General features: G+C 42.5%; 1 protein-coding gene across 1 annotated transcript in view; it reads left to right on the forward strand.

The window, feature by feature from the left end:
- The window catches only part of GUCY2F (guanylate cyclase 2F, retinal), a 97,284-nt gene extending 80,257 nt beyond the window's left edge, over window positions 1-17,027 (forward strand). Inside the window, exons 14-19 of the mRNA XM_025853718.2 lie at window positions 1,200-1,374; window positions 3,278-3,376; window positions 7,013-7,107; window positions 13,003-13,091; window positions 13,177-13,265; window positions 16,146-17,027. Of these exons, the coding sequence (XP_025709503.1) occupies window positions 1,200-1,374; window positions 3,278-3,376; window positions 7,013-7,107; window positions 13,003-13,091; window positions 13,177-13,264 (546 nt within the window). The 3' untranslated portion in view covers window position 13,265; window positions 16,146-17,027. The remainder of the gene's footprint in view (window positions 1-1,199; window positions 1,375-3,277; window positions 3,377-7,012; window positions 7,108-13,002; window positions 13,092-13,176; window positions 13,266-16,145) is intronic.
- Window positions 17,028-17,308: the final 281 nt, after the last annotated feature.

Below are 17,308 nucleotides of genomic sequence, written 5' to 3' on the forward strand. Positions count from 1 at the left end.
AAAGACATGATGAGAGGCCTATTGCTGATTACTAAACTCTCTCTGGAGCTGAGTCATAGCCACCATCCCATGGCATGTGTCAAGACATATCAGTTTGGTGATGATAATGATGATGATGATAGCTTGCACTTATCCACCAGGTAGGTTTTAAGTGCTTTGGCATATATTAAGTTATTTAGTCCTTAGAAAACTCTGTAAGGTAGGTACTGTCATTATCCCTATTTTACAAATAAGGATACTAAAGCACAGAGAAGTTAAGTGACTTGGCAAGGCCACACAGTTTGTAAATGGTGCATCTGGGAGTCTAACAAAAGCAGTATGACATCAGAGTTTCGTGGTCCTAACTATTGTACTCCGTGAGTGCAGTTCTCCAGAAAAGCATGGATTTTTAACTGGATCCAAACTTGTACTAGCAGAGTCTGACTGGCACATTTCATGGAAGTCCTTCCAGGTTACTTATCTTTTGGATTTACTCGAAAAGCTTCAACTTACTAGTCACCTAAAAGAGTAAGCACACTTCTTTTGGGAAAATGAGGAATACAGATTTGCCTTTCTTTACAGGTGTCCAGCTCAAAGCAGCTGAGGGCAGATACTGCTGTCCTTTTGAGAGGTGGCACTAGGAGAGGAGGGGGTGGCTGATGGAAAAAAGACTCAGTTCTCATACCCGAGGGACTATAAACTAACTTCATCATATTAGCAATGCAAAGCAGAAGGAACAGTCTCTCCCACTTCATTCCTTTCCCTTTCTCTATACTTGCCTTAAGGCTGCCCTAGCTCATTACCAAATCTTTGAGAGAGATGCTTGCTAGAGGAGTGCCTTATGCACCTTCTCCTAGGGTGTTCTTCCATGGACACCTATGGATACTCTCAGAAATCTCCCTTTTCCTTCCCCCAGGAATTACTTGGGGCCTGATCGTTCTCTAGGGCCAGCCAGGAAACTGCAAAGTAGCTTATGTCAGAATCTGTGGGTGTGGGACCTAGACATCAACTTTTTTTTTTCCCTGAAGCTCCTTAAGTGATTCTAATATGTAGCCAGACCTTGAACCTCTGACAGTCTCTCTCCATCTTCCTCACTTTACAAGAAATAAGCTTCCCTCATGCCCCTTAAACTGTGAAACACACACACACACACACACACACACACACACACACACACACACACTTATTTCCCTGCTAATTCTATTTCCCCTGATTCCCAGGTAGAGACCATTGGAGATGCTTACATGGTGGCCTCAGGCCTCCCAAAGAGGAATGGCAGTCGGCATGCAGCTGAGATTGCAAACATGTCCCTAGATATCCTGAGCTCTGTGGGTACCTTTAAGATGAGACACATGCCAGAGGTGCCAGTCCGGATTCGAATAGGCCTGCATTCAGGTAACCACAGCCAGCTAAAGTAAGAAAAGACATTCCCATGTGCCTCAAGAGAAGATTAGAAAAGGTCGGGGAGGGTAGTGCTTCCCGGATTACTGGCAGCTGAATTATCCAGGTGTCTAGTGCTGCCTAATTTCTTTATGCCTACCCGAGTTTCACTCTCTTCCCAGCACCTGCACTATCCCAGTGGGAAACAATCCTTGTTCTAGGTACCAAACCCTTTCAATCTACCTTTCTTCTTAGAGCCAACATTTCCTATGTGCCTCAAGGGGAGACTAGAAAAAGGGTAGTGTGCCCCTGATTACTTTATGCCTAACACTTCCCTCAACTGGCTTTTATGACATGCTCCTCACTCTCTGAATGCTTTTTCTCCATTTCATTCACTGGCTGTCTTGGCAACTCCTGCTCTCTAACTGTGGCTGTTCCCCCATTTTCTGCAAGGCTCTGAGTTGTGGTCCCCTTGCTCTCTGCACGTCTTGATTTCTGTTTCTCAACCCACTCCAACCTGGCTTTCATTTTCTACCACTGTCTGATAATCTCTTCTGTCTTTATCTGTCCCTTAAATATTGATATTCCCCAAGGTTCTGGCTTTCATCCCCTGTTTTTCTCCCCTTACATACTCTCCTCTCATTCATGTCTATGATTTAACTACCACTTGTATGCTGATGACTTCCAGTCCCACTTCTATACCATTTATCTTACCTCAACCATACTTTGTCTTGGGTTGTTGCCTAATTACTTCCTGTTTAGTAGTCTCTTCTCTTTAATTAGACTATAAACTCCTAAAGAACTGAGACCATGTGTTACACTTCTTTTTTATTCCCCTCAGTGCCTAGCTCAGTGCTCAATGAATGCATATGAATGGGTGAGAAATGAATTAAAATGAAAAACATAAGTTTGGTAGTTCTTATTTTTATCCTTATAAAGAACTTTTTGAAACAAAAACACTTTCTTTTTTTAAAAGATTTTATTTATTTGAGAAAGAGAGAGAGAGAGAGAGAGAGAGAGAGTGCTCACGAGCAGGGGGGAGGGGCAGAAGGAGACAGAGAAGTAGATTCCCCACAGAGCAGGGAGCCTGACATGGGACTCAGCCTCAGGACCCTGGGATCGTGACCTGAGTCGAAGGCAGACGCTTAACTGACTGAGCCACCCAGGTGCCCTTAATTACTTTCTTTAACTCAGGAAATAGCAAAAACATAATGCTGAACAATTTTAAATAGAAAGAGAGCAGAGGCCAGAAAAGGGTGGAGAACTTTTTAGATACTCCTGAATTAGGTTTTCAGTATGGCTGCTGAAGTTTTATCAAGTAATGTTCACTGTCCGAACACCTAACATGGCCATATTAAAATGTAAGAACAAAACACATTCTAAGGGCAAATAGAATATATTCTTATCTATATATGCTACTTGTCCATGCCCCTAACACAAATGATTGAAAGAAAATTCTACTTCTTTTCAGATTTTCCAATTGTCTTAGCAATAATTCTCTTGGGAAATAAATAGCCCCATGAGATCCCTCCTTCCTACCCTAAGACATAAGAAAGGGACACATTTTTTTTTTTTATTACAACAAACATGCTTGGATCCTGAGTCCCTACCTGGGCCTTTCTGGTTTGGCTTTTAAGTTTATTTGTCCCTGTTGACAGATATAAGTATCTTGGGTGTAACTGTGACTTGGAACAAGAGTGTAAATCAGAAGTGTAGTCATGTCTGCATCATTATAAACTTGCTTTCTTGTAGGGCAAAGAGTTTATTACTCATTGTAGGACTTCCATCAGATTCCCAGAGCTATTTGGTAGCAACTTTATTCTTTTATGCAGCTACATTCCTTCCCTTGGCAGTGTTCCTCTATTAGCATTGGATGTATACCTGTTGACTATAACCCCAACTGACTGGTACTCTACAGGGCCAGTTGTTGCTGGAGTGGTGGGCCTCACCATGCCCAGATACTGCCTGTTTGGAGACACTGTGAACACAGCTTCTCGGATGGAATCAACAGGCTTACGTGAGTACCTAAGTGATGGGATGGGATGGTAACCTCCTACTGTTGGAAAAGTGATTTTCAAGAAGGGGAAGAAGAGCAGGATACCTGATGTTTTAATGTTTTTTTTTTTTAAGTAAAAAATAATTTGAGAAGAATAAGATTTTATACACATATTTCCTGGTCTCTAATGGCAAGCCAGTAGGGGGTGATGTTGGATTAAACATGTACCTTTCTTATTCTAGAAATGAAGCTGTAGCTAAGTGACACTGAAAAAGTCAGTCAATCTGACTGAAACAACTAAAAATGTCCTTTGGGTACAGAAAAATATTGGCCAGCCTGGTGGGGAAGTCATGTTGAAAAAAGAAAAAGTAAGGGACTGGCATTTTTAGTTTTTCATTTAGTTTGTGGAGACACACCCAGAATCAGCTGCCTCCCACCCAACTGCTGTTTGCTGCTCTAGTCCTCTTTCTGAACTTGTTAGGATCCTAGGAGTTCTGGTTTTATCAAATAGCCCCCTTGAATTTAGCTAGCAATAATCCCTCAACCTAAGGAGCTTGGAAATCTGAAATAGTCAATTCCAATTTGCCTGTATATAAAATCTTTAGTTTTTATCAAAACAGGCATGGTGTCAAAGATACCATTTCTTCCCCCTCGCCTTCTCTGAGAATAAAACTGTACAAATCTTTACGCCATCTGTCTGTTGCCGGCACCTCTTTATTGGTTATTTACTGCCACTACTAAGGCAATGTCAGAATCACAGCATGTCATTACCTTTATCATGGTTGAGCAAAGCAATTTGTTTATGCTAATATAGGACAGCATAGAAAACAATAATAAGTTCTATATACAGTTTTCATGGGTTTTCTATTTAAAAAAACACTTAAGCTCTTAGCAGCCCTGGCTTTGGCAGCTACTAGGCAAGACAAGTTCTTCCCAAACTCCAGCAGTATACGCAAACTAGTCTCTGATGATATGGTGGCCTATATCACAGTGGGTGGTGCCCTATCTGACCCCACTCCTCATCACTCATGTGCAGAAACAGGCTTGCACAATGGGTCCAGTCTTAGTCAATCTAGCCTACGCAGCCATGATTAAGGAGGCAGCACGGAACTTAGAAGCTGTTGTCAGAATAAATTTTCTGACATCTGGGAAAGTCTTCGAACTCCACAGACACGGCAGAAGCCATGGAAGTAGTCATCCAGGAACCACTGCATGCATATGACTTTGCTCTTGAAGTGCAACCCAAGATGAAGTGAAATTGATCATGGAACCGCAATGCAGATTTGGCACGGCACTCTGGACTGATGTAAGCTTGTAGAAGACTGAAGTCATATTCTGGTCTGCACCAGGGAAACTCCACTCATTTCACATTGGAAATATAGAGCTGAGAGCAGAAATTGAGTTTTCAGATGTAGGCAGCACCTTGTCCAGTGATGAGTTAGGAAGAAGAAAATGGAGTGAAACATACACAGCAGGTGTTTATTAAGCACTGACTATGCAAGGAATGCATTGTGAGGGATACAAATAAGCAGACACATGTGGTCTCAGCACTAAAGGAGCTGGTTAGTGTGCTTTTCTGGAAACTAATGACTGTGACCAAAATAGAGCATTAAGCTCCACACCTGAGAGAAGATTTGTAAAGAGGTAGCCTCATGTTGGATATGAGACTAGGACATGTCAGAGGTACCTCCGTTATGCCCAGTTGAATTCACTAATTCTGGATTCTGGAATGGAAGTAACTAGTGACCCAGTCCTGGAGTGATTCTCCTTGCCACATACCTGGGTGCTCGTTGGAACGAGCTATCTCTCTCTTTTGACCTGTGTTCCCCACTAGTAGGATTATGACTGACAAACAGATGCTAGTGGAATGGCATACATGGAGCTGGCAAGGGGCACCCAGACGAGCAGATGGCTTTTAGGAACCCTTTTTGAGCAGAGGTTTTGGGTGACCATGACTTAGGGAGGAAGATACAAACAACAGTACTGAGCTGGAAGGAAAGTTATTATGTTATTATGTGAAAGTTATTATAAGAACACATAGCAGAAATTTCTTGCAGTTCTTTACAGCCTATGCCTTCCTACTTAGATTGTTCTCAGCTTCCAAAAGAATTATTTTCTCAAGTGTGGGAATAAGTCTTGGACTTTTATCTAAGACTCAACTTGAACAGGTCTTACTTCATAGGATAACCGTTTTCAAGAAGGTCAAGGATTCTACCTGAGTTAATAATAAGTGATTGTTCTTCACCAAAGAATTACACTTAGTTTCTGCATAAAATTTTTAGTCTTAGTTCTCCATGTAACACTCTTATCCCAGGTTGGGCTCACTAGTTGGAAAATAATACATTCGTGTGTGTATACATCTAGATGCATCCACCCAAAGGAAAGCTATAAATGTACAGTTGCCACAGAATGTTGACCGAGGTCTTGGGACATTTTTTATTGATGTTCTATTTTAAGTGCAGCAATATTGGAAGATAGTTGTATGGATGTGTATGTAAAAAGACACCCTGTTGGTACGTGCACCCCGATGTTTATAGCAGCAATGTCCACAATAGCCAAACTGTGGAAAGAGCCAAGATGTCCATCGACAGACGAATGGATAAAGAAGATGTGGTATATATACACAATGGAATATTATGCAGCCATCAAAAGGAATGAGATCTCGCCATTTGCAACGACATGGATGGAACTGGAGGGTGTTATGCTGAGTGAAATAAGTCAATCAGAGAAAGACATGTATCCTATGACCTTGCTGATATGAGGAATTTTTAACCCCAGGAAACAAACTGAGGGTTGCTGGAGTGGTGGGGGGTGGGAGGGATGGGGTGGCTGGTGATGGACACTGGGGAGGGTATGTGCTACGGTGAGTGCTGTGAATTGTGCAAGTCTGTTGAATCACAGATCTGTACTTCTGAAACAAATAATGCAGTATATGTTAAGGAAAAAAAAAAAAGAAGAAGAAGATAGCAGGAGGGGAAGAATGAAGGGGAGTAAGTCGGAGGGGGAGAAGAACCATGAGAGACGATGGACTCTGAAAAACAAACTGAGGGTTCTAGAGGGGAGGGAGTTGGGAGGATGGGTTAGCCTGGTGATGGGTATTAAAGAGGGCACGTTCTGCGTGGAGCACTGGGTGTTATGCCCAAACAATGAATCACGGAACACTACATCAAAAACTAATGATGTAATGTATGGTGATTAACATAACCATAAAAAAGTAAAAAAAAAAAAGACACCCTGTTGTCTCTTAAGTAGGATATGTAGACCTTGGGAGCTCTGCTTTAGCAGCAGCCTGTAGAAGAAGCTGCTGAAACCTAATTTCCCTCTGAGGAGGTCACATTTCAGCTGAGAGCACAGTAGTGGTAGCTGGTTTCTCAGTCACAACCCTCGAGTTAAATTAACACCTTTCTATTGCATGACCTTTCATCTGAGATGGTGTCTAGGAGGCTGATAGGTGCTATAGCTAACACCTTATTTGGGCCTGGTGAGGAAGGCCACCACTCCCCATTCCTCCTCCTGTGAAACCCTAACTGAAGCTCTCTCTCAGGGACTTTTCTTAGGGTCTCATTCATTTAGGAGTGGGGGGCATTTATTACATTAATATTTTCTCATTGATTTTACCTGGAAGGATCCAAGGTCATGTCTGTCTTTCTTTTACAGCTTACCGCATTCATGTCAGTCACAGCACTGTGACAATTCTTCAAGCTCTGAGTGAAGGCTATGAAGTGGAGCTTCGAGGAAGGACAGAGCTCAGGGTATAATGTCCTTTTGTTTTTGTTTTTGTTTTTTTTTTAAATCAAACCACTTGGACACACCTGCTTCTGGAGAGGTCATGGTCTGCTGAAAGAGTTTACCTGGATGTCTGAGACTTGGAGCTATAATTTGGGCAGAATTTCCAGCCCTATTTGTGGTTCCCAAGAGATTGTTCCTTTTTGCTTTGATCTTCTTCTCTTTAAAATATGGCCACAGTGAGGAGGATTGTTAGAATTCCTTCTGAATTATTCGGACTATGAGCTGCATCTTTCTCTCTTAAAGGATTGCCCAGAATTTGGGTTTTCAATGAGCTGCACTATTATTTATTTAGATCTTCTAACTTCCATTTTGTTTACTCTTTGGCAGTTGCAGACATGATTCAATAAACTAAAGTATTAGTGAGTTTGGGTTTTCTACTTGCCTGCTCAGTGGCCACATTTCTAATTTTTCATCTACACCATTGACCCCCTTCCATTTACAGAGAGGTTTTATGTCTTCCCCGAAGGACCAGGAGGAATAAAGTCAGTTCCTGTGAAAGACAAACATTTTGTAGCACCTTTTCTTTCGGTTAGGACTATCCCTTGATCTAGGATTCAGGATTAGGATAATTTTCCCTTTTCTTCCTTTCTTTTTTGCCATCTCCACTGGATCCTTTTAATTTTCCTCTGGATAACCCCAGAGCCCCTGACTTCCCCATTTGTAAGAGCCTCTAGAGAGCTGATCATCTAACTTCTTCATTTTTAGACGAAAAACCAAAGCCCAGAGAGGTGAAGTAACTTGGTAAGGGTCACACAGTCAACTGATGGCAGAATCAGGCCAAAACCCAGGAAGTCTGACTTCCCACTCAGTACCCTTTCTATGGTACCATTGTGCATGAAAATTATTTTCTCAGCGATATGCTTGGGCAAAGCAAAACCCACGTACTGAGTGATGCACAATTTGTTCTGTCATTAACAAGCCTTCCTCAAATGGTGGCAATTTACGTGTAAAAGGATTTCAGAAGTTAAAGGTGGGAAGGCTTGATTCTGGTTGATCAGTTACTTTTCTGGCTAGTTCTGGATTGTCTCTTCCAAAAGATCCTAATATCTTCTAGCAGATGGGATGAGTCATTTATGAGGGGACAGAGGTTCCTTTCCCACCTCTGCAGAGAACTCAGTGAGATGATAGGAGTGGCAACAGTACTTGAACAGTGAATCACATCACTCAAGGCTTTTGTGATACCTCTATATATTGACATTTCTTAGCAGAGGAGGACAAAGGTGGCTTTATTTCCTGAGGCACTTTCCTGTCTATATTGCTGGGCACAGATTCCATCATTTAAAAGCTGGAGAGCTAAAGAGGTGACACTTTTGAAACTGAAAAGGAAAATATGCCCCACCCCATGGTTTTTATTGCCCCCCAAATTCCAGTCAGGAAGCATTATACCTTTGGGTGTTTTGAGTACAAAAGCAGGACTACTTCAAAAGGGCCCTTTGCAGCTTCCCAATTTCCCTTACCCCAGGGAATTTGGGAACCTGCTACAGCAAGTTGGAGGAAGAAGCAGGGAGAGGCTTCCCCTAAGGCCCTACATCAGGCCATGCTTATTGAGGTGGTAGAGGCTTCCTGATGGAGAGGGAGATACTGAGAGAGAAGAGAGGGGGCCCCAAGGGAGAGGAAGGGGCAATGTGGAGAAGAGAATAAGAAGTACCAAAGAAGGAAGGGAGAAAATGGGAGATCCTTTCTGCCTCTGTACCCCTGCCCCTGACCAGAGGCAGGTATTGGACATTACATAGTAGGGACTGGGAGACAGGAGATTCCTTGTTCCTTGAGGGCATGCAGTATATCCCCAATGAGACCATATCACGAGTACACTTCAGAAATTCTGATTCAATATTTCCATCCCTCATTCACTCTGTGTTGTTGGAAAGCAAGAATTGCTTTAGTACATGGGTCAGAAGGACCACATTTGATAGCCTGCCAGGTGTGATGGCCAAGACGATGGTAGAAAACATCCTCTCCTTCAAGCGGGCTGGTATTTGAAATTCCTTCATCAGAGCCTCTTCTCTTGGGCTCAAGGTTTAGATCCAGTAACAACACTCTTTTCCCACTCCATCTCCTTCATTGGGGTGATGACACTTTAAGTTGTTTCGCCTAGTGGGACTCAAAAGTGTGGATTGGGTTTGGTGAGAGAAGAGAACATAGTGCAGTTGAGTAATTAGGTGGGTGGGGTTTACAAAGAAAGACGTCAAACTGAGGAAGCTAAGGTAGATTGGGGGAGGACTCATTTAGAGATGACAAGCTCAGCCTCTCTGGGGAGTTGTCCTGCCCACTCCAACCCCCTTTGGACTCTACTGGCAACAAATCATCAGTGCTTAACTGACCAATTCTGCCCTTTTCAATATTTCTCTCCTAATGGCCTGGTGATAAGTCATCTTATTACCTCTTCTCTTACATGAATCCTATTTTAGTTACTGTTTTACTGACAAGTTCGAAGCTTCTTGCTGAGACTTTGTATATTTTGAGGCTTATCAGTTGTATTTACTAGGGCCTCTTAGGTAGATTTACATTCTGAGAAGACTTTCTTAAATGGTTGTTCTCAGCCAGTTTATGTCCTTGCCAGACGTGGACACCTGTGACCTTGTCTCTGAATTCTGGGGCTAAATAGTATTTGATTCTCAGGCCCCTAAGCAGTAGTCCTGTTTTATTTGTGATTTCTCTTTTTTCCCCAACCTCTTCCACCCCTATCATCAACTCCTAACACTCAAATACACAAGTTTGCACATGAGTAAGCATGTGCACACACACGTGCACACACACACACCAGCAATTGAGCTAAGAAGTAATGGGGTTGGGGGCACCTGGGTGGCTCAGTTGGTTAAGCGTCTGACTCTTGATTTTGGCTCAGGTCATGATCTCAGGGTTGTGAGATGGAGCCCTGCATCAAGCTCTGTGCTGGGCATGGAGCCTGCTTAAGATTTTCTCTCTCTCTCTCTCTCTCTCTCTCTCTCTCCCTCTCTTTCTGCCCCTCCCCACCTCCCTCTCTAAGAAAAAAAGAAGTAATGAGGTTGTATTGGCAGAGTCATGAAGGTCAGAAGATCTGGTCTGTAATTCTTGTCCCATCAATGACTCAATGTGTGACATTGGACAAATAACTTTATCCTCTCTGTGCTTCCATTTCTTCACATAGAGTCCTCTTCTGACCTGTGATTATCAGGAAGCTCATTAATCACAAACTATAAAATTCCCAACAGTTGCTTTTTGGCCTCTAGACCTGTCCCTTGACTCCAGTGTGTTGGAAAAATTATGTGGTATAGAAGGAAGAGCACTTAAAATTTGGAGTCTAAGATGTTAACTAGACTTATTATGATGAGCATTTTACAATATATATACATATCAAATCATTATATTGTACAGCTGAAACTAATATAATGCTGTGTGTCAGTTATACCTCAATAAAAATAGCTAAGTCATAGTAAAAAGAAAATAAATAAAACTTGGAGTTTAGTAAAATTGGTTCAAGTTCCAGCTATGCCTGCTTATTGACAAGTCATTTAATTTCCATGAAACTCAGTGTCCCTATTTGCAGAATGAGGTTAATAATAAACGCACCTTCCAGAGTTTTTGTGAGAATTAAAAAAGACAGGAGATGCCGAAGTGTCTTAAAAGTGTCAGGCCAAAGTAAGATGCTATTATTGGGGGGGGGGTGTCCTGGGACTGCCTAGGGATTGATAACAAGTCAAGGGTGTGCTTTAGATTTTAGTTGTTGCCCCCCTTGTTCCCCCCTTTCTCTCTCTTCTGCAGAATTTTGGAAATAGGGTGGGTAAACAGAGAGCTAGGATTCTAAGAATTCTCCTGGATGGGCTCCAAAACCTCAGAGAGCCCCTGGGGCTCCCCTGCATACTCTTTGATTTGGAAGCTTGCCTGAGTCCATAACACTCCCATTCTCTTTTGCAACCATTAGTTTTGGCATCCCAGTGTGTGTCCCAGGACTCACCCAAATATCTGGACAATCCTGGCATCCACAAATCTCCCTTGGGGATTGGCACACTATCCTGATAGCCTCTAGATCTCAAGACAAACAGCCAAATACGCCTGGGGGTTGGGATCCTCAAGTTTGAGCTTTAAGAGTATGTTTTAGCAAAGTGAGGTCCATTGACACCTTGAGTATTCCAAGTGCTCAAGGGTTGAGTTTTCCAGTGAATGGAACAGTCTTATCTACTGAGCAACTGTTCTGTATGAGACACTGCACCAGGTACTGTGAGGAAAAGAGCTTAGGAGGCAGAAGATTTGGGCTTGTATTTAGAGCCCAAAACATGACCTGACAGTGTTTTTATTTAACTGCACTGTGAGCTCCTGAAGGACAGAGCCATTTCTGCTTTTCCACACCTGGTACAGTGAGGGTAGAATAAATGTAAGAATGAGTGATACGAGTATATTTTAAAGTTGTTCACTTCTTCTGAAAACAAAGTGGCGTGGCTCCAAACAGTCCAATTATTTGAGGTTTAGAGTGAGTTGGTTGCCAGCTAGTGAAGATTGGGCTGTTGTGGTATTCTCTTCCTACTTGCCTATAGTGGGCTTTTTCAGAGCCTTGAACCAAGTATCAGCAAAATGCTTTGAGATTCTTCCATTAAGTGTGCTTATTATTATTATTATTATTATGGTTGTCATTATTGTTAAGGGATGAATATATGTGATGTAAAATAGAGAACAATGGATTTGATATTTAAAGGGGGGACAACCTAATTGGAATTTCTAAGTTAAACCATTTAGAACTGTTTCAAATGAGATCAGCCAAGAGTGAGACCATATTTCAGATTAATGAGTTGGAAACACATCCCATTACTTTTCTTAGTCTTAGTAAACACATTTTTTTTCCTTATGGATTGGAGGAAATGAAAGAACAGATGAAAGACAATTGAAAGGAGGAGAGTGAAACACATTGAGAGGAGGGTTTATTAGAAAAAGGGAGGGCAAAGCAGAGACAGAAAACTTGGCTCCTCTGAGGTCATCACTTAGGCTCTGGGGTGACCAGCTGGAGTTTACACTCCCTTTCTCTTCTCAGACCCATGGTTCTTGACAACCAAGGAACTGGGCTGTAGAAGGAGGCCTCCCTGGGGTCTCTCTCTACCTGTGAGAATCCCTTGGCAGGAAGAAAAGAACACTGCAGAAATGTAAACCTCTCTAAGCAGCCAGGATGCCCTGGCCTGCACAGCTTGCTTTCCATTTCTATTCCAATTTTTGGGTTTTGTGAGAGCCTTTGGATGGTGAGTATTTGGGGGAGGTAGACTCTGAATATATGTACTCTAGACAGGAAAGACAATGGGATGCCTAAGGCCCAAAGATCAGGGCAAAAATGACAAACAAAATCTTGAATTCAGCATCCAGATGTTTGGTTACTATGAAGCCAAACAACAACATGTTCCCAACGATGGAGCTGTGTGGCAGTGGGTAGACAAAACATCTGGATGACAGCCTCAAATGGTGTTCACTTTTCTTTTTTTTCTTTTTTTTTTTTTTAGAGAGTGGGGAGAGGCGGAGGGAGAAGGGGAAAGAGAGAATCTTAAGCAGGCTCCCATGCTCAGCGTGGAGCCCAAGGCAGGGCTTGATCTCATGACCCTGAGATCATGACCTAAGCCAAAATCAAGAGTTGGACACTTAACTGATTGAGCCACCCAGGTTCCCCCAAACGGTGTTCACTTTTCATCTGCCTGCTGTGTCGGCTTATGGAGCTTGCCTGAGGCACAGGTATATATAGCAAGGAAGCTGTGTAGGAAGGAAGACTCCAGGGAGTGGTGATAAGGGGAAAGCACAGGCAATTTCTGAGCCAGACTGAATGCTTATACCCCATTGATCAGAAGCACATCTTTGGGAAAATTGGTTATAGCACATTTAAGATTTTCTGTATTTTCTATAATAAGGGCAAAGGCACAGAAGAGACCTTCTGGCTGGTTGGAAAAAAAGGCTTCACGAAGCCCCTTCCTCAGCCCCCACCAGAAGGCAAAGATGGGTAAGTAGAGTTCACACTTAGAGTCTTCCTATGCCCTAGTCTGCTCCACTGTCTTCACTATTTTTGTGTCTCTCCTGCCCCACAGGCAAGTGGGCCATGGCTTACAACCAGTGGAGATTGCAGCCTTCCAGAGAAGAAAAGCAGAAAGGCAGCTGGTGAGAAACAAGCCATAAGGTAATGGCCAGCAGGAAAACAGAGCACAGGAGTTTGCCAAATTTTCAAAGCTGGGGCTCCCTTTGGCAATGGGTGCCAGTCTCAGCCTACACTCTTTTGGCAGAGTGTGATGAAGTTGGTGAATTTCCAAGCTCCACTGAGTTGAGCAAAAACCTTGTGGGGAGGCCTGTTGCAGAGCAAGCTGCATCTGAAGGAGGTCAGCTGCCCTGGCCTGAGAGACCCTTGCCTCCTGCACTGATAACACATTTGAATGTTAACAAGGCTGGCCTTGTCATCTAGTTATCAGACAGGAGCACCTGTCTGTTTCATTGTCAAGAACCTGGACCACATGATGAGCCACCTCATATCTTTGGAGATTCACATCTATCTAAGCAATACAGCAATATTATGATGACCCCCGTTTCCCAGGATCCATTGGCAAGACCATCTTTGAGGGGATATTATGTCATTTCCTCTGGAGGCACTGCTTGATCCCTTCTGAGGTTGGCATTGCCAACCAAAATAAGACTGTTTACTCCTTGACTGCCTGGCTTGAATTCAGGACAATTTCCCCCATTGGTCCTGCTCCTACTAGAATGGTATGATTCTGAAGCAGCAACGGCCTAATTATCAATAATTCTCCCCATATATTTATCTCTGAGGAATCCATTGCTTTCTGGGGCTCCTGTCAGTATCTCTTCTCTATCTTGCTTTCTTATTTTCTCTTTTATGGAAACTTTGACCCTAAGACTTATAGCTCCCTCTACATATACTTAGAAATCACAAGATTCTGAAGTAAACATTAAGTCATCTCCACACATTCCTGCTCCCTTGTTTCAGAATAATCACAATTCTAGCAGCAACTACCAAATGCATCCACATACTTCCTGTTTTCCCATTAACCTCTGTTTAACTTTGTCAGCTCTCTATGACTGGTTCTTTCCTAAGGAAAACCAGTGTATCTTCATTTCTGCAGCTATCACAGGTACCCTCTGTAAGTCATACTATTTATGCTTCAGAAAGGCTTCAGTACTGAACATGTGTCTCCCCTGAAGCTCCATTTACCACCCTCTGCCATCCTTCCACCTGGGGCCTACCTCTGTTTTTTTTCCTCTTGGTCAATACAAGCAGATTAAGCAGCTGGGGCACACATTCATCTAATTTCCAGGAGCGTTTTTTCCCATGGGGAAGAAAACAGACACACATAGACACACGGTCAGTCTCTTTCTCTGTCTCTCTTTTTCTCACAGCAAGAAAGGTCTTGGAAGCTCTTGAAGGGTTTTCCCTTTGGTGGGGTGGCATAGACATTGTAGGCACTGTGCAAGAACCTATCCATTCCTAAGAATGTGTTGGAGCTTATAGAAGACACTGCAGCTGACTCACCATCACTGGTTGTGTACTTTGTAGTGCTTTCCCAGCACTACAGATGGATGTGGCTTAGGCCATTTATACTCACTCATCTGCACCCCCTTGACAGAGGGCATTCTTCTGTGGGCTGTGAGTATATGGGACGGATTGAAGCCAACTGGCCCCAAAGTGGATTTGACCTCTGATCTTGGCCTCATTAGCACTTATGCTTTAATCAGCATGTTAATTGACCACAGTGGCCTTGGCAGGCTGTGCAAATCACAAAAATCCTCAGGAAGAGCACCCTTGACAAATATCAGAAGGCTTGACCTAAATCTAAGAACTCTCAGACATCTCACTTCCCTCATTAAATGTCCTATGTTGATGTCATGCAGTAGCACCACTTATTCCACAATGTTTCCAACTTTCTATGAATTTTCAGGCTGACTTCTGGTGAGATAGACCAATGCACAGAAGACCCACAATACCAGTGAATGCCTCTCACCTGCTGTTGTTGTCATGGGAGCTGTTAGGGGGAAATCTGAAACCTTTAGAGAGCCCTCTGGGGTCAGACTGGGACGAAAGAAAAATGCTGTGAAAGGGGCACAGCTTTGGTGAACTGACTGTTGTGGCTGCCTCTCAAGCAGGGCCCTGCTGTCTCCCTAGTAGCTCCTTCCTCATGTCCCCAAATATCTACCACTTTTCAAACCTTTCTAAAGGTTATCACTTCATCTAGTTACTTGCCCTAGAATTTCACTAACTGGGCTATTTGGGGTTGATGAGCCTTTCAATCATAGATATACCTTTTGGAGAGTAAGGGGTGATTAATTTCTCATATCAGAGTGAAGGCGAACTGAGCTAGATGTTCAGGAGCACCTGGAAATTTCATTTTAGTTGGGACCAGGAGAAATGAGGAAGTCTGGCAGTTATGGAGAACCGAAGGTCATAGTGGAGGTCTTCAGACAACACAAGAGCAACGGATCCCTGGGAGATGGGAGAAGGGTGAAAACAAGTATGGGAGTGGAAAAGTCCGTTTATAGATTCCCCCACTTTTAAACCTTTGCTCTGGGTTTTCTTTGGACACAAAGAATGGGAAGAAAGCATGCTTTTCCTTCTGCTCTCAGGACCTAGGACCTCTGCCAGAGCTCTGATATAACTGCTCCATGTGGGTTAAATCAGCCTTTGTGGACTGGCCTAGAAACCTGACCACTACATATATATAACACAGTTTCTATGGAGCAAGGCATTCCAAGTTCCAAATCATTGACTTATAAATGTTTAGGACACATCTCATTAGTAAGTTGAAGATTACTTATATATTAACATGCCCCCTTTTTTTCTTAAATTTGTAAAAACCCTTATAAATAGCAACATCTAGTTATGCAAACCTGACAAATATAATGTTTATTTGTTCAGTGATCCAGGAAAGTTTAGCAATTTGCAAGCTTTTCATGTAGAGTGGCGTTGTGTGGCTTGGAGTCATTCATATTGAAATCCTGTGAAAGGCCTAGGGTGGAGAAGGTATGCTTACTGTGTTCTTTTTCTCCCACCCAGGAGTGAATGGCTGTGAGATTGGAATCTTCTATTGGTGAGGCAATGGAAAAGCTCACTCCAGTTCAACAAATTGTTCTGCCTGGGCAAGAAATTAGTGAATGACTATACCTCTGAGGATGACCAGTCTACGGGGTTATTCAAGCCTAACTCCAGTGTAAGGGGGCCCCTGGGAAGTAACTTTCATAAGTTTTGTTCTTTACACAGCTATCACCAAAAAGGCCATTTGAATGTAAACTGCAATGGATGTGAACCCTAAGGAAGGGTAGAGAACCACCTCCAAGTTTAGTCATTCCAAAATAACAGGCCCAACTTGGACTAAGATAAGAAGGTCTCTATTTTCACAGAAAAAGTAGGAGGCACTTTGTTTTCTTTTTCATTTCGTTTGAATCTCTAGAAAGTATTTAATGAGCATAATTTATAACTCAGATACTATGAGATTAGTGCCAGGAAAAAAAAACTTCCAGCAAACATACATCTGAATCCCAGTCCACTGTGACCTCAGTTGACTGGAATGCATAGGGAATAGGGGGGGAGGAGAAGAGTCTGGTTAATTGTGTTGTTTGGATAATTGAAGACTAAGAAGTTCCTTTGTTTTCTTATTGCTTATTATTCAAAATCTTTCCACAACTGTCATGGTCTCTTTTCCTGTCTAAGTAAGGAGAATCTAAGCAACATAATTGAATTATCCTCACTAGATAGGTGAGTAGCTCACTGGGCCTCAGGGTTATAAATTCTGAACATGACGGAAGAGATGTAAGAGATATTGTCAGGGTAAAAGATACAGAAGTAGTGGATTGGATTGAGCAATTCCCTTTAGGTTTTATTCTTTTTCTCCCTTCTCCTGCCCACTCTGCCTTTCAAGCCCCTACCCTGGCCCCTAAAATAAATCCCTTTGAACATTTGTTTTTACTTTGTGCTTTTAGTTTTCCAGATTCTACTTTCAAGGGGTTATTGGCAGTGGCTTGCCACAGTCACATGGACCAAAGCAATAAGACTTAAGTCACAGGCATGTTTAAAATAGTTAAGCAAGGTTTTCCTCCCTTTTATTATAAAAAATAATCTCTTTATTAAAACAGCTGAACCCAAACATATCAGCCAGTAAAGCAGTTAATTCTTTTAGAACAAGCCTTTTTTAAAAAAGAAATACCTAGTGTATAATTTGA

The sequence above is a fragment of the Callorhinus ursinus genome, unplaced genomic scaffold (genome assembly GCF_003265705.2).
Source record: "Callorhinus ursinus isolate GAN/ISIS: 27379988/994484 unplaced genomic scaffold, GSC_fseal_2.0 scaffold65, whole genome shotgun sequence".
Taxonomy (NCBI): domain Eukaryota; kingdom Metazoa; phylum Chordata; class Mammalia; order Carnivora; family Otariidae; genus Callorhinus; species Callorhinus ursinus.